Source organism: Cibotium barometz, chromosome 56 (assembly GCF_041138505.1).
Source record: "Cibotium barometz isolate CiBa-2024 chromosome 56, ASM4113850v1, whole genome shotgun sequence".
Classification (NCBI taxonomy): domain Eukaryota; kingdom Viridiplantae; phylum Streptophyta; class Polypodiopsida; order Cyatheales; family Cibotiaceae; genus Cibotium; species Cibotium barometz.
In genome coordinates, this window is record NC_141101.1 from 36,409,689 (window position 1) to 36,432,974 (window position 23,286).

Sequence of the window (23,286 nt, forward strand, 5' to 3'; positions counted from 1 at the left end):
CTAGGAGATTTTTTCCCCCCGTGCTCTCAAGCTTCTCTATCTTGTGTGTGTGCATTATTGCAACCCTAACCCTAATTTCAAAATAGCACCATCAAATTTGATTTACCCTTCATTTAAAAAAGCTCTAATTTGATTTTTTGATATCTACAAATGTTGATCCTTCTAATTTGTTGTTGTTGCAAGAGTAGATAGCCATAGGTGCAGAGTCGGGACTGAGTTGGGGGCTTGACTCTTTGCTTGGAGAAGAAATTGACCACTTAGCTTAGTCTAGCTAGGCTTATATGTGGCTTTAGTCCACTATTGATAGCAGTGAAATGACGACGGCAGCAATGAATAGGCGATTGATTTTTTAAAATGAGGCACCGACAGCACTATAGGATTCCTAGATGGCTTCTCTCTAGGGGCTTTCAAATGGAAAGTACCACCCTTACAGTATAGTGTTCATGCCCCAAACCTTAACCCTACAAGACAAGGGCTCAACCGGATCATTTGAATGGATAGGTATCTTTCAAACAAGGACTGAGCCACCAACTCCGCACAAAGATGGGTTTCTATCAAGATAATTCCCTACATATTATTCCAGATGGATTCATCAAAAGGCCGGGTTACCTACAGAAACACGTGTCACATGCTTTGAGGATTGCCACTCGTCAAATAAGGGTCCGACCACACCACCTACAATGGACGATGGGGATTTATGAGGAGCAACAGTCACAAAAGACTCAATGCAGACTCAGAGCTAAAATTCTGATGTCTGGCTGAAGCGACGTGAACCTGCACTGCTGCCCCCACCTACCCTCTGTTGCCCCCGCCTGTTCCTTTGCTGCTCCCGCCTGCCTCTGCTGCATTCGCCTGCCCATCTGCTGCCTTCGCACCCTTCGCTTGCCCAACTTCTTCCCTCCGCTAGACTTTCAGTCCCCGCCTGCCCTTCAGCTACCCCCGCTAGCCCCTCTGCTGCCCTCCACCTGCCTTCGCCTGCCCCTTTTGCTGCCCCCGCCAGCCACCCTTTTGCTGCCCCGCCTGCCCTTCAGCTGCCCCCGTCAGCCCCTCTGCTGCCCCCCGCCTGCCTTTGCCTGCCCCCTTTTGTTGCCCCCGCCAGCCCCCCTTTTGCTGCCCCGCCTCCCCCTTTGCTGCCCGCCCCCTGCCTTCTTCAGTCCCCACCTACCCCTCAGCTGCCCCCGCCTGCCCCTTTGCCCTTGCTTCCCCACTGCCTTTGCCCCCCTTCCTCTGCTCCCGTTTTCCCAGCAACTATTTTATCTGGATTCAAGTCGGCCGCCCACTTTTCTTGATTGGTCTTATGGCTTTTTCTGCCACAGCCAATCTCTCATCACCCCCACTGGCCGGGAGAATCATCAATTTTTCACAAGACGAGCTCACCTCTCTTCAGCACGACATTGACCTTGAGGTCCAGACTACCCTTGTTGCGAGAGTTCATGGTTCCCACCCTTCTCGTTCACAGGCCCGTGAATGGCTTCTAGTAGCTCTCCCTTCGGAGCTAATTGTGCACTTTCAGGATACTCGTTTACTTGGTCGAGGCTTCTTCCAGGTGGGCTTTCATTCTTCAGAAGCTACTTCTCAGGCTTTGGCTAGCCGCCCCTTTCCTCTTGGTCCTAGGAAGATTTTCTTCTTTCAGTACCAAGTGGGCTTTGATCCAGTGGTGGAGGATCAGCGCCTTACCCCGGTCTCACTACGGTTCCCTGCTCTTCCTCGGTCCTATTGGAAGCTTTTAGCTTCCATAGGGGCATCCTTTGGCCAAGTTCTAGAGGTACCAATCCTCCCGAGCTCTCCCGCCTCCGTTACCACCACTCTTGATGGTGTACCCCGGGTCCTTGTGCTTTCCTGATCCATCAATTACTGATGATCATGTTATGCTTCAGAGACCTAACGGATCTCATTTCTGCCAGAGGATGGAGATTGCAGGCAGACCTGACCAGTGTCGAATTTGTCGTCGACAGGGTCACATTGCTAAAGATTGTCCCAGATCGAGGGGCCATGCTAGGAGGCGGCGTGGTCCTGCCCATCAGAGGCCTTCTGCAGATGCAGAGACTCCAGCTGCTCCTTTGCCACAGCACACCACACAGCGTTGGGTTGTGGTTAGGGATGGCAGGCACCCTCGGACCCCCGTACTTGCCCCTTCACCCACACTCCCTGTGGAGCACCCTAACCCCTATGCAGCTCTTGCCTCACAGGATGTTGATCCTTTTTTGGAGGATGAGGCCTTGCAAGTACATGATCTGGATCCCTCACAGGAGGATGCTGCATTACAGTTACAGGATGATTGCACCCTTGAGGATGATGTTGCACATTCGCATTGTCATGGTACCTCTCCAGTTCTAAGGACTAGCCCTGGCTTTTCCCCGAAGAGGGAGAGAGAGGTAAGGTTTACATCGTCAGATTTTCCCTCCCTTACCTATGCGAGACGTACTTCCGCCTCTAAAGGGGGTCCTTCGTCGACCACGAGATCTGGTCGTTCCTACTCTGAGTCTTTATGAGGATTGTCTCTTGGAACATTCAGGGTCTTGGGGGGTTTTTTCCGCGTCGACGCAAACAAATTGTAAAAAACCAGCTTCATTGTGCAGTCACAGGTGGACCTATGGATATATTGCTCTTGCAAGAGCATAAACTGGATGCTAGTCAGCGTGGGAGATCATGCAAGCTTCTCTCGGGACACACCTTTTGGTCACCGGCTATTGGTACCAAGGGTGGTGTTTGTATCTCTGTTTTAGCTTTGATCTTGCCTTGCATCATTGGAAATGGTGTCATTTTGCCTGCGAGAGCGTAGTGGATCCTTCTTATGCAGGGTACTACATGCATTGGTATTCTCAACCTCTATGCTCCTAACCATAGAGGTGAGAGGATTGCCTTTTGGAAATCTCTCACTACATTGATGCCTCTTGCCGACCATTGGATTATTGGTGGGGATTTTAACATGGTTGAGATTCCAACGGATAAAACAGGTGGATATGAGGGCTTGGTGCATCCTCTTGAAAGAGCGTCTTGGGAGAGGTTTATACTCTACATTCATGGTAGAGATTGTTGGCATGAGGATGACATTTTGAGGAGTCCATCCACTCTTCTTTATTCATGGTCTAACAGGAGAAGAGATGTAGGATGTATCTATGCACGGTTAGACAAATTTTATGTGGATGATTGGGTGCTTGATAGAGGTGGACATACTTTGATTGCTACAGGCTGGATTGATGTCCGTGTGTGTGCCGCGTGGAGTAAATCCCACATTTCATCATGGACAGTGTCCAGTTTTCTCTGAAAGGTGATTTTGATGTCCCGTCCACTACTTTTGTACACTCAATTGAACTTCGTAGTATACTAAAGGATTCTAATTATGAAGTGTTTCAATGTGTTCTAGATACCATGTCATCTAATGCTAATTGTGACTTTAATTCAATTAGTCTTGATGTATGGAAGACACAAGCTTTAGAAAACATCAGGGCAAAGTTTACCGATGTTTTCCCAGCTGAGTTGCCACATGGTCTTCCACCCACGATTGATTTAGTTTCACGGTCTCACCCTGTGAGTATTGTGCCTTATAAGATAAGCCTACTAGAAGAGGATGAGATTGCCCAGTAGTTAATATCATCTCTAACACTCGTACTTGTGAAGCACAAGAAGAACAGAAGTTGGAGAATGTGTTATAAAAAGTAGAATAAATTTACAATCAAGAATAGATATCCCCTCCCCAAAGTGGATGATTTGATTGATAGATTGCATGGAGCTACCTATTTTATGAAGATTGACCTTCATACTGGTTATAACCAAATATGGATAGAGCTGCGAAGGATGTGTTTAAGAGAGATTCCTCGTACAGTATGGCCATTTACGAGTTTCTCATATCACCTTTTGGGCTCACAAATGCTCCAGCTACTTTTCCGGAAATGATGAATGATCTCTTTTGATATTATTTAGGAACATTCGTGACGGTTTTGAGGCGAGAGAAGGTGTATGCCAAGCCTAATGATTTTGCTGAGATATTTGAAAGCAAGAAGCCTGACGATACCCAAGTCAGATGGCAGACTCAGGAGAAAGAGTTGTATGTGGTTATACATGCTCTGAAAACTTGGTGACATTATCTTTATGGAACCAAGTTTGTTATGTTGACCAACCACGAGTTGATTAAGTATGTTTGTGATCGACCTGAGTTGAGGGGGAGGAAGGCACGGCGGGCTGAGTTAATGCAAGACTTTGATATGGAAATAAAGTATCATAAGGGTAGCTTGAACCAAGTGGCACATGCCTTGAGTAGAATTGGGGAGGTAAACTCTTTGAGCTTGATCGAGATTAGGGCTGACCTTTACAACTCTCTGAGAGAGCTATGTGAGACCGACAATCATTGGTGTTGGCAACAGGCCCAAACACGGAGCTTCATAGATTCAAAGTCAGACTTAGGAGTCATGGCATTTGTGAATCATGCACAACGTCATGAAAAGAGTTGAAAGAAAGAAACTAGTTAAGTATTTGATAAGAAAGGCTGAAATTCTATTTTTTAAAAACTAAAGATACCTTCCCAAAATGGTGGAGACCGTGAGGCATGATACAAATGCACATAAAGAGTGTACCCTATAAATATCCATGTAACATTTGCTCCTCCATCTTTGCAATAAGAGTCTTTGCGACATGGTCGCTAGGTGATGGTTGGGCCTTGGTGCATTGTAGTGCTTTTGTATGATTTTGGCCACCTGTTTTGTTTTTGGGGTTGTTTAGTGAGAGGCCTCGGATGTATGCTATATAACATACCAATAGTAACGTGATTCCAAGCCCCTATGAGTGATTGGGGTTGTACTAATAGTGGCAATGTAATGAGACACTCTAGGATAAGTTCTTTGTGGAAGGTTAAGTGTTTGGGTGAAAACTTAAGGTTTATAGAGTTTTTCTTGGAGTGAAGTTTTTGAAGTCTCATTTGCACCAAAATTCCTTCAAATCTTTATTATAATATTGTGCACAAAATTTGTAGTTTCTTGTTGATCTCATCATTAGTGTTAATTAGAGAGTTATTGCGATTGAGGGTTGATACTTCTAATTAGGGTGTTGCTACATCCTTGTATGTGTTTTTCCTCTCAGGTGGTCAATTTCTTATCCAAAATCGATTGTTGTTCCGGAATGAGAAGGTTTGTGTACCGGATAACGTTGAGATTAGGAAAAGAATCATGTACAACGCTCCTATAGCGGGTCATCTAGGGGTTGAACGGACCTATGATTTGATAAAACGGACGTTTTACTCGACTTAAGCTTCGCATATGTCCAGGTTTGTGGTAAAGTGTCATCAATGTCAAGTGAAGCACGTGAATTGCCTTAGGGCTGGAGGTATGTTACATCCTCTACAGATCCCAAGAGGTAAATGGGAGAGTATTTACATGGACTTCATTGTAGGTTTGCCACGGACCAATAGAGTGCATGATGATGTCACCACTTCTTTGGCAGACGTCTGAAATGATGTCATGATTGAATACATGTGGAAGGGCTCCATGGAAGGATTGGTATTCTGGTATAAGTTCCTGGCATGATTTATGAACTCATGGAAGGGTGGTAATCCTGGTGAGTGACTCTGGACTCATGGAAGCGTGGTTACCCTAGTAAGTACTTTATGGTCCTGTGTGGACGGCGCCTGTGAACGGGCTAATTGGATGTACAAGATGTAAATTGGGAGATTTCATCCACTATGTTTGTGCACCAGCATATGCATGTGAGTTGCACATGCATGGATGACTTGTTTTTGATGCCTGGACATTGCTTGGTATTTTGCCTGTGAATGTCCACGGGCACCGGGGACGCCTGGACAACCCGTGGATACGCGTGTGCACACCTGTTTGGGACTCATATGGTTTCCTTATGTGTTTTGCAGGTGGTAAGTGTGCACACTTAACCCAGTTTATTCATTATTTCATGTTACTAAGGTTCACTTCAAGTGTGGGCGGACACACTTATAATTTTATAAGTGGGTTCACATCAGGGTGGACTATTTTTAATGAACCAAGGCCAAACGTGAGAGATGGGCACCCGTGCACTCCCAAAAAGCTCCACGAGTTGCTATTCTGGGTGTGGGAGGGCCAAAGTGGGCAAGCCCTGACTTGTAGAGCACTCAACTGGAAATCGTGGGCTATTAGGAGCTGTGTGGACAGGAAAAACAGCAAGTTTACTCATATGCATGAGCTACAGGTGGAATACATGCAAAGTACAAGGGTCCCAGGGCTGGCTGGCTGCTATTTCTCTCTACAGGGCAGGTCGACTTCATCTACAAGGGTTGCAGGCTGATCAATTTGGCTCCAGGAGCTTGTGCATGGCTGTTGGGACTGTTTTTGGGCTTCTGCTGAGAATAGGGCTTGGACGGACTGAGCAGAGCCTCTACAAGAGCTGCCCGACTGTTGTAAGGGCCATTCTTGGCTGTTTTTACAGGTTTGCAGGAGGTTTCTCGCGACGAAACTTGAGCAAACATGTCCCTAGACAAGTACCACGCCTCGGGATGTGATCTGGTGGAACTTGTGGGTGGCCAGTGAGCCAAAACCTAATGTGCAAAGGGTTTTGAATGAAAAGAAAAAGAAGGGTTCAAGTGACGATGCAGCCTTTGAGGCCATAGCAGCAGAGATCGGATATGAAGATCCTAGAGAGCTGGCCATGTCTTATTTGAAAGGCAAAAAGGATGTATTGGGTGATGCAGGTACAAAAAGGACTCCCCGCATGGAAGCACATGTAGATTCCAGTACATCAGGAGATGAAAATCCTCGTCACCGTTATGCATCTTCATGCCCAGAGCGTTCTTCAAGTGAAGATTCTCACCACTCCAGGAGCGTGTCTCGAGTACGTGGGAAGAGACCTAGGCATGAGTCTCCTAAGCCTAGACAAGTGGCTAGTGACAGGTCTCGTTCTAAAAAGAAAAAGCCGAGAGTTCAAGTCAAGAGACAAAGATGTGAAGTTTGAGAACTTCTATGGCAAGATGGATACTACGAAGGCGCTTGCTTTTGTGAGACAGTTTGAAATTTCTTTTTGCAATGAAGATTTCTCTGAGAAGTCTAAACTCAGGCATGTGGGTATGCATCTCAAAGAGACGGCTAGTGATTGGTGGATGGCCAAGCTTTTGGATGCAAGTGCTGCCCGCACATGGGATGACTTTAAAATTGAGTTTTATGCTCAATTCTTGTCACCAAACTTTCCTAAGAATGTACACAAAGAGTGGGATTGGTTGAAGCAGGATGAAGGGGAGACAATGCAGACATATATAGCTAAGTACTGGAAGGTACTGCTGACCTTTATGTCTCTTTCTAATAGGGAGAAGAAACGGAAGTTTGAATCAGGTTTGCACCCCATCATTCAAGAGAGCTTACAAGTGTACCCAAATCAGACTCTTCAGCAGTTGATAAACTTGACACTCATAGCTGAAAATTTGCATAATTTGCATATGAAGTAGGTTAAAAACAAGTCAAATTCAGATTCATTTAAGGGCAAGAGACGGGCTGGTTATGACCAGAAAAAGCGTGGACAGCCCTCTAAAAGTGAGCAGAAAGATGCCTCAGATACAAAGGTAAACTCGTCTAAGAAGCTGGGGGGTAAACGCAATGATTTTGGGCTGTCGAAACAGCAGAGGCTTGATTATGTACGTGATGGGAAATGTTTTGGTTGCGGTAGTAAGGATCACATATATCCTAAATGCCCACAGAACCCCAAGAATGTAGATTCTAATGCAGAAAAGCCTCATGTGGATGTTGTGCCCAATGTGCAGGGTAACACGGGGCAACCCCCGGATCATAGAACAATAGGTAAAGCATGGGGACAGTTGAGGGATCAGCCCGCACTCTTTTTGTTTGATGATCCATCCACAGATAATTTCATTTCCGAACAGATGGTTGCTGCCATAGGCTTGGATGCATCAAATTTTGGGACTCAAATGAATGCAGATGCCGCCTTTGAGGGTAAAAGAGTTGATTACCAGGAGAATTGCCACCTAAGCGTCCCGAGGATCATCGTATTGATGTGATACCTGGGAATACGCCCTCGAATAGACCTCCTTACAGGGTGAGTGCAAGTCAGCAAGAAGAGATTATGCCGCAGGTTAATGACTTGCTTAAGAAAGGATTGATACGCCCTAGTTCATCTCCTTATTGCTCACATGTGTTGCTGCTCTTCTGCATATCATCAAGAGACAGATGGGCAGAGTGAGATTGCAAATTCAGCAGTGCTTGATGTTTTGAAATGCTATGTGGCTGATCGCAAATCAGATTGGGAGAAGTATTTGTCACAGGTAGAGTTTGCTTACAACAATACAGTGCATATTTCTACGGGCAAGGCGCCCTTTGAGATTGTTTATGGCAAGATTATTTTGCCACCTATCCTTCGCACAAAAGATGAGATATTTGCAGCAGATGAGTATGTAAGGGATTTGGATACGGCCTTTGCATAGGTCCGACCAGCCATACAGAGATCTCAGGATAAGCATAAGAAAGCTGCAGATAAGCATAGAAAGCAATTGGATTTGAAGGATGGAGATTGGGTTTTATTGAAATTCCAAAAGGCTCGCCTTCGCAAGCAGACTGGGAAAGATGGTAACTGTTCGAAGCTATCTTGCAGGTATCATGGACCATTTCAGATCTTGGAAAAGATCAATGAGGGAGCTTATAGGCTGGTGTTGCCAGATCGTTGGCGGATTCATAATGCTTTCCATGTCAATCTCTTGAAGAGATATGTTGGTCCTGAGCCGGTGAAGCTAGTTATGGAAGATCAACCAGAGTTGATGAGCTGGAAGAGGTATTGCAGCCTGAGCAGATTGTTTTTCACAAGGAGCGGAAAGATGCTAGAGACAGGCTTGTCCGTAAGTACCTTGTGAAGTTCAGGAACTATCCAGCACTTAATGCGAAGTGGATGGACGAGGCATATTTTAAAGACTATCAAGATCTTCTTGCGGCCTACTTGGAAGCTTTTCAATTGCGGGCAACTAATTACAAGCCGGGGGGGGGATGTCACCACTTCTCTAGCAAACGTCTGAAATGATGTCATGATTAAATACATGTGGAAGGGCTCCATGGAAAGATTGGTATCATGGTGTGAGTTCCTAGCATGATTTATGAACTCATGGAAGGGGGGTTAACCCTAGTGAGTGACTCTCAACTCATGGAAGGGTGGTTACCCTGGTGAGTACTTTATGGTCCTGTGTGGACGGCGCTTGTGAACGGGCTAGTTGGATGTACAAGATGTAAGTTGGGAGATTTCATCCACTATGTTTGTGCACCAGCATATGTATGTGAGTTGCACATGCATGGATGACTTGTTTTTGATGCCTAGACATTGCTTGGTATTTTGCCTGTGAATGTCCACGGGCACCGGGGACGCCTGGACAACCCGTGGATACGCGTGTGCACACCTGTTTGGGACTCATATGGTTTCCTTATGTGTTTTGCAGGTGTTAAGTGTGCACACTTAACCCAGTTTATTCATTATTTCATGTTACTAAGGTTCACTTCAAGTGTGGGCGGACACACTTATAGTTTTATAAGTGAGTTCACATCAGGGTGGACTATTTTTAATGAACCAAGGCCAAACATGAGAGACGGGCACCCGTGCACTCCCAAAAAGCTCCACGAGTTGCTATTCTGGGTGTGGGAGGGCCAAAGTGGGCAAGCCCTGACTTGTAGAGCACTCAACTGGAAATCGTGGGCTATTAGGAGCGCTGTGGACAGAAAAAGTAGCAAGTTTACTCATATGCATGAGCTACAGGTGGAATACATGCAAAGTACAAGGGTCCCAAGGCTGGCTGGCTGCTATTTCTCTCTACAGGGCAGGTCGACTTCATCTACAGGGGTTGCAGGTTGATCGATTTGGCTCCAAGAGCTTGTGCATGGCTGTTGGGACTGTTTTTGGGCTTCTCTGCTGAGAATAGGGCTTGGACGGAGTGAGCAGAGCCTCTATAGGAGCTGGCCGACTGTTATAAGGGCCATTATTGGCTGTTTTTACAGGTTTGCAGGAGATTTCTTGTGACGAAACTTGAGCAAACATGTCCCTAGACAAGTACCAGGCCTGGGGATGTGATCTGGTGGAACTTGTGGGTGGCCAGTGAGCCAAAACCATGGCTGGTTACGGTTTTGCAGGTTTGGGACAGCACTTTGTTAGAGGGTTGGTGACCGCTCTATCAAAGTACAGGAGTGGTTGGTGATCACTCTAACCTGGTTGGTGACCGAGGGTGTTCTACAAGAGCGGTTGGTGACCGAGGGTATTGCAACAGGAGTGGTTGGTGACCGCTCGACCTTGGTTGGTGACCGAGGAGTTGCAAGTAATGTGTTTACCTATGTTTCCACAGTTGGATAAATCTGGTGTCCGCTGGATGAGTGTGTACTCTGCGGGCACCCACATCTTGTACATATAAATACTTCTATTGGTAATAAAGATACCTCGGGGGGGGGGGGGGGGGGGGGGGGGGGGGGGGAGGGGGGGTGGGGGGGGTGGCTGGCCCAACTTCAGCCCCTAGTGCTGTGTCATGTGCAAGTTGGTTTATGTTTGCAGGATGTATATGCTCATGTAATGTTTCACAATGATGGTAATCATGTATATGCCAAGAATGGTTGATGTATGTATGTTGTTTTGGTAGTTAATTGGTGCCATATACATGTGCCCGTGTGTGACAGATGCTATCTGGGTGGTGGTACACAGACTGACGGAGAGGGCATAATTTTTACCTACAAAAGTGACATTGAAGGCAACTAAATTGTACCAACACTTTGTTGAGAAGCTTTCCATGTTGTATGGATTGCCTTTTGATATAGTCAGTGGCAGGGACTCGAAGTTTTCTAGACACTTCTGACAACTAGTTCTAAGCTGAGTATGAGTTCCTCTAATCATCCTCATTCTGATGGGCAACAAAGAGGGTGAATCAGGTTCCAGAGAATATGCTTCCTGCTGCGTGCATAAGTCTCCAAGAGACCATCAGATAAGGAGAAATACATCACGAAGGTCGAGTTCGCCTATAATAGTGTTAAGCATGCGGCTACTCGTTACAATCCGTTTATGCTGATGTACAAATATTAACCTAGATCTCCTTCCTTGATTACATTTAAGAGTGAGGGGAAGTATGTTATGTACCTGGACACAAATCTACGGATTAGGGACCTAATCTAGCAAGGTTATGGAGCCTAGGATTAGGGTTTAGCAGGCTGATACTTGGTTAGGGTTTTTGGATTGATGAAACAAGCTTAATGGATGTTTATAGCAAGTTAGCTATTGGCATAGTTATCACTATGTAAGTGAGGACCTGGGTTATTATGAGATACATAGTTGTTGACATGCACCATTTAAGGACTTGGACCAACAGAGCTAACATGCTCATGCCATGCACATAGGTTGGCGTGTCAAAGGCCTTTGGGGAGGCTTCGTTGTGGTATGAGATGCCATAGTTAGACATGGGCCTCTAGGATTGTGCTAGAGTCCTAGTCTTGGCTTAGGAGAGACCAATGGACGCCAATCATAGTTAGGAGGTGAGCTAGCCTACCACCCCATGATTTGGTTTGTGCTAACCTTTGTTTCAGCTATGATTAGGGCAGATCATGTGGAGGACTTTACAACACACCCCTCTGATGTAAGCACAAAGTAGTCTTAATACAACCTATAGTCCATGTAGAGGAGCTCCCTCTTCAAACTCTCTTATATAGACCACCTAATAAATAGAAGCCATAAATTGCCCAATGTTAAGCTTTTAACTTAATTAAATATTCTTAAACATAATTAAAAAGATTAATACTTAAATACTTTGAGGCAAAGAGCGGAAAGTTGTGTTGTATTGCATTGAGACACAAGGCCTTGTTAAATAGGGCCTAAATAGGTACAAATGAAGAGGCACATCTCTAACGAAAGGGTTAACTCTTGAATGAATAGTTATGTCCTTTGGACGTAGAGATGTGTCCTTTGATCAATAGATGTGTCTCTTTGAAGAGTTGTGTCCTTTAGTGTTGTGTCCTTTAGTGATGACCCATGTGACAAAGTGTGACCTGTCACTGGTGTCCTTTCAATGATTGAAGGCTAATCAAGAGTAGTTAGAGAGACAAAGTCACAATCGTGTCATTCCCTCCCACTTAAAATAATACTCTAAATAAAAGACTTCTAACGTTGCGGAAGATCTTCGTCATTAGGCCACTTATGCATATGGTGAAGCTCACACTGAGAAATATTGAAAAAGTTTCCTCTATTGCCTTGTTGTCGTGCTTTAAATGCTAAATCCCAAGTTGTAGCATCATTCTTTAATGTCTTCTTCTTCGTCTGCTTCCAAATGTTGGGCTTGAAGTTGCACCAACGATGGACTTCTTTGAAGACACAGATACTACCAAAGCGCATATAACGCTTGTTTCAACCTTACCAATACAATTTTGATATCATACAAAAGGATAATGTTTTCAATATTGCGGAGAATTTCACACATTCTTCTAAAAAATTGGATGAGTACTTCACCACTTTCAAGATGAACACTTCAACACATACTATTCAAGTATCATCAAGAGAATTCATGGTTGAACCTTCAGATTCCTCCACGCCGCAATATAGCCAAGTACTCATCATGTTGAGATAAAGAATCAAAGGACTTTTCAATATCATCTTGTTGTTCTTCTAAACTCATGCTAGAAGAATCCTCAATGTTGTCATCAAGCGACTCAATAAAGTTTGCCATAGATGTGTCAAGGTTAGGAGAGCCAACTTAAGTTTCACAAATCTGTTTCATGTCAATATGTGAACTCTCTAAAGAAATGATTGAAGCAAGGCTAGCACTTGAAAGAGTGCAAAGAGCGGAAGCAAGATAAGCACTAGAGTGTGCTGATCTAAGAAGTGCAAGAGAGGCACAGAAACTGAAGGCAAGGCAACAGGAGAAACAAACTCCTCAAATGCAGTGAGTAAAACTAGCCCACTATCCTTCGCTGCAAGAACATCTCCAAAAGAAGTATCCATAAGATCACTGGCTGCAAAGCACCCAAAAGCAAAAACCATCTGCCGATCACTGACATCACCATACGGGTCACAAAGCAACTGCCACACATAGAAGCTAGAAGCATCAGCAGGAGCACAGATGAAGTGTCGAAGAACCGAATCCTCACAATTCACGAGGAGAAAGCCATAGATCTGTCCGGTAGTCTTCCTCCACGAACACACATCCTCTATAGAGGCAAGCTCCGGTAAGCACCAATTCTTGTACGAGAGAAACTCCATCAAACCATACTCCCTAAGAATAGAAGTAACGTGCAACTTCCATGACTGAAAGTTACCACCATCCAACTTGTCTACCTCATCCAAGAAATAACAAGAAAGTGGTACGGGAGCCAAATCAAAAACTGTCATCATTGATCCAACCAATAGGACCAAACCTCATAAGCTCAAAACTATCCAAATAAGAAAACGCTGATGTAGGTCCCTTCCTCCCACCAAAACGCAGCTCTAAGAAGCTGGACAACACCCGAAAATCTTCCTGTAGCAAAAAACGCAGAAGCTTCTGTCGATTGTACCTGCAACCTTGAGGCCACCAGAAGAGGGAAGCAAAAAATGCAGATTTGATATAGAGAGAAAAGACAGCCACATAGGGCCTGGGAATATGCTATAGAAAGGTGCAAGAGGGAAAGGCATCAACCAGGACAGTCCTCACTGCAACTTGGGCTCTCCTCAAGAAAAACACACAATCTCAGAAGAAGAAGTGTCCTCCACAGGTACAAAATGCCACCAAAGCCTCTAATCAGCAAACGAACTTCTGCAAAACACCTGTAGAAGAGGAAACACAGCACTTACAGTACTGCTGCTCTAAAAACATAGCAGGTCGACAGCTGTACAGGGATCCCAAAAGTCAAAAACGATGAAGATTGACCACAAACTGCAATGGTGAAGTGCTTGAAAGAGGCAGGCTAACCAGCAGCAAAAACGCAGAAGAGAGGGTGTTGAAGCCTGAAACCAGGGCAAAAACTAGGACAGCAGAGTAAACTCTAAACCTAGCGTGATGATACCATGAAAGACTGCACAGAGCGGAAGTAAAATAAGCACTAGAGTGTGCTGATCTAAGAAGTGCGAGAGAGAGAGAGAGAGAGAGAGAGAGAGAGAGAGAGAGAGAGAGAGAGAGAGAGATGAAGCAACTATGCTAAATATACTGCAATGAAAGCAATCCCAAGCAAGAGACATAAAGGTCTCCTAAGTGAGGGATACAAAAAAGATGACCAAGCTATATGAAAAGTGAAGTGGTTAGCCGACCTATATATTAGTCATGAGGGCTGGCCGATTGGAACAAAGAAACTGGCCGACTGGATAAACAAGAGCTAGCCGACTGAAGATAAGTCACCCAACTTGGGAAAAATATCAGGAAAATATGGAAAAAATAGGGGTAGCCAGCCCACAACCAAGGGCCATAAAAATGATAAAAAGGGGACACTATACATGGGCAGAATCTGGGGATGAATATGCTAACAGCACTAACATGAAGTGCATGAGCTACGACATGATTTCCTTTATCAGAGCAGTCTTTTGAAGTTGAAGTTCCACATTATGGTTTTGAGGAGCATTGGGTCATTTAGGGCATCCAAACCATCTATGGTCGCCATTACAAATTGTGCACAATCCCGTCTTTTGTTGCTCAGAGAAGACAATTCTGCTGTACGGCGAGGATTGCGAGGATTGTCACGTCCAGAGTCATGTCCATGATCAAATGCACATGTCTAGAAGAACTGCTGACACTGAGAATGATAAGAAGATGACCCTTTCTGTCTCGGCAAGGTAGCTACGAATGTTGCCAAGGGGAGTTAGGTCGGAAATCAAAATTACCTAATGAGGATTGTTCATAACCTTCACGAGCCATACACGAACCGCTGCCATAGTAGCGACCTTGAGAGGCCGATGTTTGAGAATTCGGATTCAAATCCGTGATACGCTTGGTGTAATGAATGGCAACAAGGTCGACAAGGTTGTACTTTTTCACATCGGTACGAAGTGTGGGGTTTAAACTTCAATGAAGGCATGAAGCTCATTCTCGTTGGGGACAAAGAATCAATCTCCAGTATCAGATTAGTGAATTGTGAGATATAAGAAGCCAGAGAACCATAAACAAGTTCGGGCTATAAAATCCACATTGGTAGAAATTAATTGCTTATAAATGACCCACTCAAATTTTTCCCACGTCATAACCATTTTTCCAACATGCTATAGCCGTTGCCACCAAAGTTAAGCAATATCCTTAAGTAAGAACGTGGCAAATGTAATCTGCTTGGCATCGGTAAGGACCATCAAGTCAAAATACAGGCGAAGTTTGTAAAACCATTACTCAAGTGTACGCTTATTTACGTAGTCCTCCATGTTCCACCTCAGGAGGAATGTTGTCTTCATTGTCTAGTATTGACGTTCTAATGTCGACTGCTAGTATAGAACTGTATGAGAATGGTGATCCGTTTGCAACTGTTGGATCTGTGAAGCAAGTGTGGCCATGGACTCTTGAAGTTGCTGCTACATCTGCTGCAAAGCCTACTGCCAGTCGGCTAGAGCTGGACTACTAGGCTGGTGAGTTTGGTCCTCAGTAGTAGTAGGCTGAGATGAAGACTCTGCAAGTTGAGGCTCTCGAGGTTGTGAGTGATGACGCCTTTGGGCCCTAGTGAGAACAATCAGCAGGTGGGTGATTCTTTTAACCATAGATTTTGATTTGCACACCTAAAGTGTGTGGTATCCATATAATGATGAATTGTGAACATCAAAGTGCCACATTGTTTTGGCTATTGTTTGTGTTGTATTTTGTTTTTTTTAACGACAAAAACAGCGATCACACCTACGATGCGAGTGTTTGAAAAAGCCCAGCTGAATCCAAGTACTACAAGAGTCGGGCGCTAAGAAAAAGCTACAAATAATGAAGCCCTCTGATGCCAGAAGGTTAGAACAACACCATGAACACTTTAAGGCCAAGAACCGTGTGCAGAAGGGGGCAAACTTACCACCATAGAAGCCACGAAGATATGCGTAAAGGGACTGGCCGTTTTCTATTGCATGTGCACATGTGGCGAACGTTGGTTTTTTTCTTTCTTTCTTCTTCTTTCTCTTTGGGCTAGCCGCATTTACATATGTGAAGAACTGATCATTTTTCTTTCCCCTTTTGTGTACAGCTAGCCGGTTGCAGCATTGGTCGTGGGCTAGCCGATTCGCTCTTTTTTTTTTTAATGTGGGCTAACTCTTTTGTTGAATGTTATAAGGCTAAAAGCCTTAATGCTTTAAAACATTCATTCATATGTTTTAAGAGTCGTGGCTTTTCCAAACGAAAGGTAGCGCCTCCAGGAAGATGGTGATTCAGTATGGAGAGGGCAATTTGTACAAGCCGATGCCTAGGAGGGGTAGAGAGGGAGCCGGTTGTCTGCCTAGCAAATCATCAAGTACCCGTATGACCTGAGAGCCTTCCATCTTTTTTTGAAGAAGAAGAAGAAGAAGAAGAAGAAGCTACTACATAAAGCGAAATCAAGCAAAATTAGGCAAACAAAAAAAAATTGGCAAGGCCATTCTCTCTCGTTCTTCCATACAAACCCAGCTAAGACTAATTTTAGGGTTAAGATTGGCTAATTTTTAGGGTTAGGGTGTTCTGATTTTAGGGTTAGGGTTTGGCTGTGGGCATCCTACAGGTTGGAGTTTGTGCTCTGATACCACTGTTAAGCTTTTAGCTTAATTAAATATTCTTAAACATAATTAAAAAGATTAATACTTAAATACTATGAGGCAAAGAGCAAAAAGTTATGTTGTATTGCATTGAGACACAAGGCCTTGTTAAATATAGGACCTGAATAAGTTCAAATGACGAGGCACATCCCTGACGAAAGGGTGGATCCATTGGACATAGAGATGCGTCCTTTGATCAATAGACGTGTCTCTTTGAAGAGTTATGTCCTTTACTAATGACCCATGTGAGAGGGTGTGACCCTTCACTCGTGTCCTTTCAATGATTGAAGGCTAATCAAGAGTAGTTAGAGAGATACAGTCACAATCCTGTCACTCAAGCCTCTAATAACTACTAACCTCTCCGTTTAGATGCCTAATCCCATCGACTGGCTAACCTCACCATGTGTTAGTCACATTAACCATGTTGGGGCCTTAGTATCAACACCTGGCCAATCTCAGTTTTCTTTCTTTCTTTCAAAAAAACATGTGTACTACCATTGATTGGGCCTCATAGAACATAAATCCGGCCTCCGTGGATTATCTTTCTGTTTACCATTGGTCTCCCATGTTACTCTACATATTCGACAACTAGCCGGTCCTCCGTAGTGACTAGCAATATGGATTGTAAGATTGGTGGCAGAAGCTACTCAAGATGCGTCTCCAAAACTTTGAGAGGATGGGGCTAAATGATGATTACAATAGATAAACACTAAGCGAAACTGACTACGAAAGATTAATGCTAATCACACATTCATAGTTGCCATGAGTGTGTTTCATTCCCACGAAAACCCATTTCAAATATTTACAAACATTCCAAACGAGTTTTCTTCAGCTTTTTTTTAATAAGGTCAAAAAACGTCTTTTTCTGATAGCAACCCACGCTGACCTTGCACATTTTTCGAAACAATATGCCATCCTTCCTTGCACCACCTTCAACTATCTCTTGCTTGGAATTTGTGCCCCGGATCATCATCCAGCCGTGTACAAGCTGCTATTGAGGTTGCTCCTTCTAGTTTAGATAGATCAAGGATCAGGATTCACAGCTTTTGTATTAGTTTTTTCAGTATTTCTAGGGCAGCTTATTTCTCAGGGCATTTGTATTTTAGTCTATTGGACTCGGTGCTATTTTTCGAGCACTTATGCAACATGTTATCAGTTTGTCTACATATTTTTCATGTGTTTGAACTTTGCCTTTCTTTTTATGAGTTTGTGGAATTTTTCTTGTCATGATTCATGAATGAGGCACCATGATGATTGTTGACGTCTAGCATTTGTTAGACATGTAAACCCCTTGTTGAAACGTTTTTGAATGTTGGCATATCTGTATGATACAATGTATGTTTTTCACACTAAAGCATAATTGCCAAGTTTATCCATGCATATAAGTGACATATTGCCATTTTTTTTTAAATGTACCCCCCCCCCCAAAAAAAAAAAAAACACCAAATGATACATTTTTGAAACCCCAAATTTTTAAGAAATTTTGCAAACGCATTCAAGAAAGGAGTTTTTTGAAACGGCTTGGAACTATGCACACATTTAACGAGCACGACACAATACAAAAGACCATTAGCCTAAATTACTGTGTGTTGCAATGATTATACACAATGATGTTCACAAATATCAATTAAGATCTGCTCGTGCGTAATTGTGCATGACTACTCATGTATATAGCCTTATAGGATACCTCTGAATGCCTCCTATTATGACCCTCGACTGCCCTTATATAGTGGCTAAAGCTAGTCGATTACTAGGGTTGGCCGGTTGGCCAACTGTGCACGACTAGATACAATGGATCTAAAAGTAGTCCACACTAGTCCTTGGGCACCTGATGTCCAATATCCGGCTGCCCAAGATCCTTCTCCATGAGCCCAAATGCAGCCCCTGATTTTGCCCAAAAGGTGGCTGATGCTGAGATTAATGTCCATGTGGCACTCACCGATGTGATGCACATGACATGCCCTGTGGTGAGCAACCCAAAGCTACTGTGAGTGGAGGATAATGCCTCACTAGTAAAGCTTGTCCCAACATTCTAAGCAGGCTGAGTATGCAAAGATGGGGCTGGTGTGTTGTTGGGTCCTACCAGCGCCACTCTCCTTGGTCCCATTGTAAACAGGCCACACGTCAGCACTCTTAAATTTCAAAGATGGCAAGATGGGCCCTTGCTATATCAGAAGGGGGATCACTTTGCAAGTGCTAAGTGCAGCCTTAGAAGCCAACGACTTGGATTCGCTGTAAGGGAGCTTCGGTTGTTGGTGCCCTGATAGTAGGCTAGGCGGCCATCCTGGCCTACTGAGACCACAAGGGGAAGCTCTTCCCTTAGGCACAGGACCTACCGGGGATGTCATGGGGGGAAAAGATTGGTACCCACAGAGGCGGGAGAGGAGGATCAAAGGAGTCAACAACGCTTGTGGGATAGCGGATGGATGGTGTTAATAAGGTCTCATCGACTGCTAAGTCTGATGTGCGCCACTGCTGCTCAGCAGAAAGTTGGGAAACTGGGCAGGGCCCACATGATCACATGTCCAGCTGATGGCTAGAGGGCACACCAAATCACTCCAGATTAATGGCTGTCACTATCACTCTTCCTTGGTGTTAGTTGGGCTTTGGAAGAGAGCTGGCCTGAGCCTGTCCCAATCTTGTGAAGGACTGCATGCAAATGTGGAAGAGGCGGAATCCAGATGGCAAAGTGGAAATTCACGGGACTCCTCTCAGCCAAGATTCTCCCACATCTAAGAGTGCTACCTGCAATACGGCAACCCACCTGGCTGAAGGCCGCTGACAATGAGCTTTTGCAAAGTAAAGCTCTGCTCTGAATCCAAGAGTCAATGATGCCAAGGCCTCCCTGATGAAGAGGTACGATGGTAGCACCCACACCACCTTCTCCTGACCAAGGATAGTCCTGGCTCAGTCATAGCAACCTGCTTGGAGACGATCACCAGCCTGTCAGCTCAGCAAATTTGGCAAGCCTCTTTTCGCCAGACCATAGAGCGGTCATCCACTACTCCCACCAAATCTGTAAGCTCATTTTAAACCAGCCTCATCCACACCCTCAATAGCCATGGGAGCACCCTTATGACAATCATGGAAAATCCAAGCACAAAAAGCTAGATATTCCGCGCATTTGGAGCCCCTGCGTTTTCTCTGTGGAAAAAAGTACACTTTTAACAAATGGAATTATGGAAGAGCAACAAATTTGAAATAACCAAAAACAAGAAGCTGCTAATTGTACAGATTGTTTCTACTGTGTCTACTGTGCTGAGCCAAACATTTTTAAAAAACAAAAATTCACAAAAACAAAAGTTTAAACCTTGTTTCAGGTCCTCAGCAAACTGATTCAAATCTTCATCTAGTCGTTTCAAGTGGCTATCAATCTATGAAAAAAACAATAATTCTATGATCAGCTTGAAACTTTTGAAGACACAAAACGAAGACAAAAGTATGCTTTGCACAATACCCACACCATATACAACTAATGTATTCCTTTCAAATTAACATTATTGCCATTAAAGAGAAATGACTTTTTCCTACAAATGTTAAATGATGAAAGAGAGGAAAAGGGTGGCGGTTTGGTGTGTGTGTGTGTGCATGTGTGTGTGTGGGAAGAGAGAGAGAGAGAGAGAGAGAGAGAGAGAGAGAGAGAAAGAAAGATTTTATTAACGTCTTCCAAAAGACCGAACTCGGCCTATGAGACAAATCGGAGTACCTGTATGGGGTATCCTCTGTCATCCCAACAAAATGAAAAAGTACTGAATAAAAAAAGCTGAATAAAAAGAGAGAGAGAGAGAGAAAGTTATATTAAACGTCTTCAAAAGACCCAATGGGTCTATGAGACCAAAAGTGATGCAATAGTGTCCATGTAATCTCATCATGCTACAAAAGAAAAAAAAGACGGGAGCTATGAACTCGGAATGCCAAATCCGAGCCATATGATACAAAATGGGACCATCATCATCATACAACCTATGGAGCCAACCCCCCAGTAGGAGGAGGAGGCCATCAAGGATATCAAGCATGGGGTTAGCTTGTAGAAGGCTCTACAGATCAGATGGCATGGGAAGGTGGCTCTCTACCTCTCCAAGCTAGGGCCGATGTCTGTGTTGCTGGCGAGGTCTAGGGAGTCTGGGATGTCAGGCACGCTATACTGCCATGGCCCAATCTAGAGTTACACCAAAGAAGGATCTGGCGGGAGGTCGGGTACTCGAGAATGTGTGGCTCGATGAGACTATGGGTATGTTCATCCATGGCTGGTGTGGCGTCCTCTCGTGGGTCGAAAGAACTGAGTGATGGTCGTGGCCTGGGGCTGGGGTGGATGAAAGTGATACCCTAGTGTCCATGTAATCTCATCATGGTACAAAAGAAAATAGAGACTAGAGCTATGAGCTGGGAATGTCAAGTCCGAGTCAAGATGGGACCATCATCATCATACAGCCTATGGAGCTAACCCGCGGTAGGAGGAGGGGGCCATCAAGGATATCAAGCATGGGGTCAGCCTATAGAAGGCTTTGCAGATCCGATGGGCGTGGGAATGTGGCTCTATGCCTCACAGGCAGGCGCGTGAATCCAGAAAGTAGCTACCAAAACATAGCATACATCCAACATCCATCACATCATGAGCATATACCAATACATCTGTCACAAACATCATAAAACACCAAAAGATAATCTTGCACATGACACAGCACTAGGGGCTGAAGTTGGGCCATCACCCCCCCCCCCCCCCCCCCCCCCCCCCCCCCCGCGCGGGCAGTATCTTTATTACCAATAGACTATTCTGTTGTACAAGATACGGGTGCCCGAGAGATCATACTCCTCTGCTAGCACCAGATTCATCCAAATTAGTGAAATACAACAAAGAAAACAAGCCCTCGGTCACCAACCTTGGGCAAAGCAGTCACCAACTTCTCTCCAAAGAAAACAGGCCCTCGGTCAGCAACCCAAGGCAAAGCCCTCACCAACTTCTCTCCAAAGAAAACAAGCCCTCGGTCACCAACCCAGGGAAAAGGAGTAACCAACTGCTCTCTTGATTACCTCAGGGCACCTGTCAGGTCCACCCGAGTGATAGTACGTGATCACACCCTCTAGCTTAGAGCTGTCCACACACCTGTTTGCACAACGAGGTATGTTTCAAGTTTCCTGGCCACCCGAAGGTACCACCAAATCATAAATGACGTCACCAGGATCACCCGGAACAACATCCTTCTTGTCTTCTTGACTGAAAAAAAAAACTGCCTGCTTGCTGTCCAACAGCCCCAAACAGGCCCAAAACAGTCCAAGACACTTTGGCCAAATCGTTTAGCAGCCAGATTGTTACATGCGGAAGCTCTAGGAATCTTCTTTCAGCCCTAAACACCAGCTTGAAACATGCTTGATGCAAAACGCATATAGAAGATAAAGAGAAGAAAGAGAGAGAGATAGCTGAGTATTCAGTATATAACTAACTCGCAGGCGGTGGGCGGTGCCCGGGGGACTAGGGCCTTTGACACACTTGTTGATACCATCAATGCATATTAAAACATTTAAACATAGCCACAGCCTTAACACATATCCATCATCACTTTGCATAAAACATAAAAGCGACAAATGCTGGTACAGCATGTACAGTGACTAGTACAATCGGTACAGTGGCTGGTACAACAAGTACAAAAGCTGGTACAACCGATACAATGGGTGGTACAACAAGTACAAGGACTGATACAGACAGTACAATGGCTAGTACAACAAGTACAAAGGCTGGTACAACAAGTACAATGGCTAAAAATCATAATAAATGATTAAATACCCTTGCCTTCAATATTTCTTCGCGATGGAAGCCTCCAAAACAGTCCCCAACAGCCGGTATTCTTCATGGGCAGCCTTCAAGAGAGAGAGAAAGAGAGTAGCCATCATTAGGGCAACCTTCAACGGTGGTAGAGGCTAGTGTGCAGCAAGAGAGCCTCCATTAATGAAGAGAGAGGGCTCCAATTTATAGATTTGGGCCTCCCATGAGCTAAAATGGCAAGAGAAGGCTACAATGAAGTGTGGAGAGCCACACAATAGCTGAAGTGACAAGTGTGAGGCCACTTGTCTCACTTTGATCCACTTTCTAACAAGTGTCAGGCCACTCGTCTCACTTTGGTCCACTTTCTTGCCACATGTCCCAATCTAAGAGATGGGTCCTTCCATTAACTTTATCTCTAAAAATATCCCAACTGGTAGACATTCTGTCATAGGCACTTTGCCAACTCTTGGTATCTGCTCAATTCCAGATGTAATGACGCGAACTGAATTTCCATCGGAGTCGGGCCAAAAATAGCAACTCTCCTAAATTTTAGGAGTGTGGTCCTTTATATTCTAGGATAATCCCCCATTCCCAAAGCTTGTACTTTCCAAATATTTAGACATCCTAGAGTCCACCAGACCCCTTTCATACCGGGAAATGTCCAGGCTACTGACATTCGCCCAGCTGCTTAAAAGTTATCCGCAACTTTAAGCTTCAAGCCATATATTCAAGATATAATCATGTCCCATCTAGTGGGCGAGATGAGACAGTCTCAAAAATCTAATATAATTAAAGAATCCATGTCCCAAAGAAATGGATGAGACTAAATAAGTCTCCTGCCAACAAGGCATCGGTCCACATGACCCTTGGCATAGACATAAGTCCCG

General features: G+C 44.5%; 1 protein-coding gene across 1 annotated transcript in view; it reads right to left on the reverse strand.

Moving 5' to 3' along the window:
* The window catches only part of ING2 (PHD finger protein-like protein), a 100,165-nt gene that overhangs the window by 39,875 nt on the left and 37,004 nt on the right, over positions 1-23,286 (reverse strand). Inside the window, exon 4 of the mRNA XM_086791554.1 lies at positions 19,949-20,012. Within this exon, the coding sequence (XP_086647680.1) occupies positions 19,949-20,012 (64 nt within the window). The remainder of the gene's footprint in view (positions 1-19,948; positions 20,013-23,286) is intronic.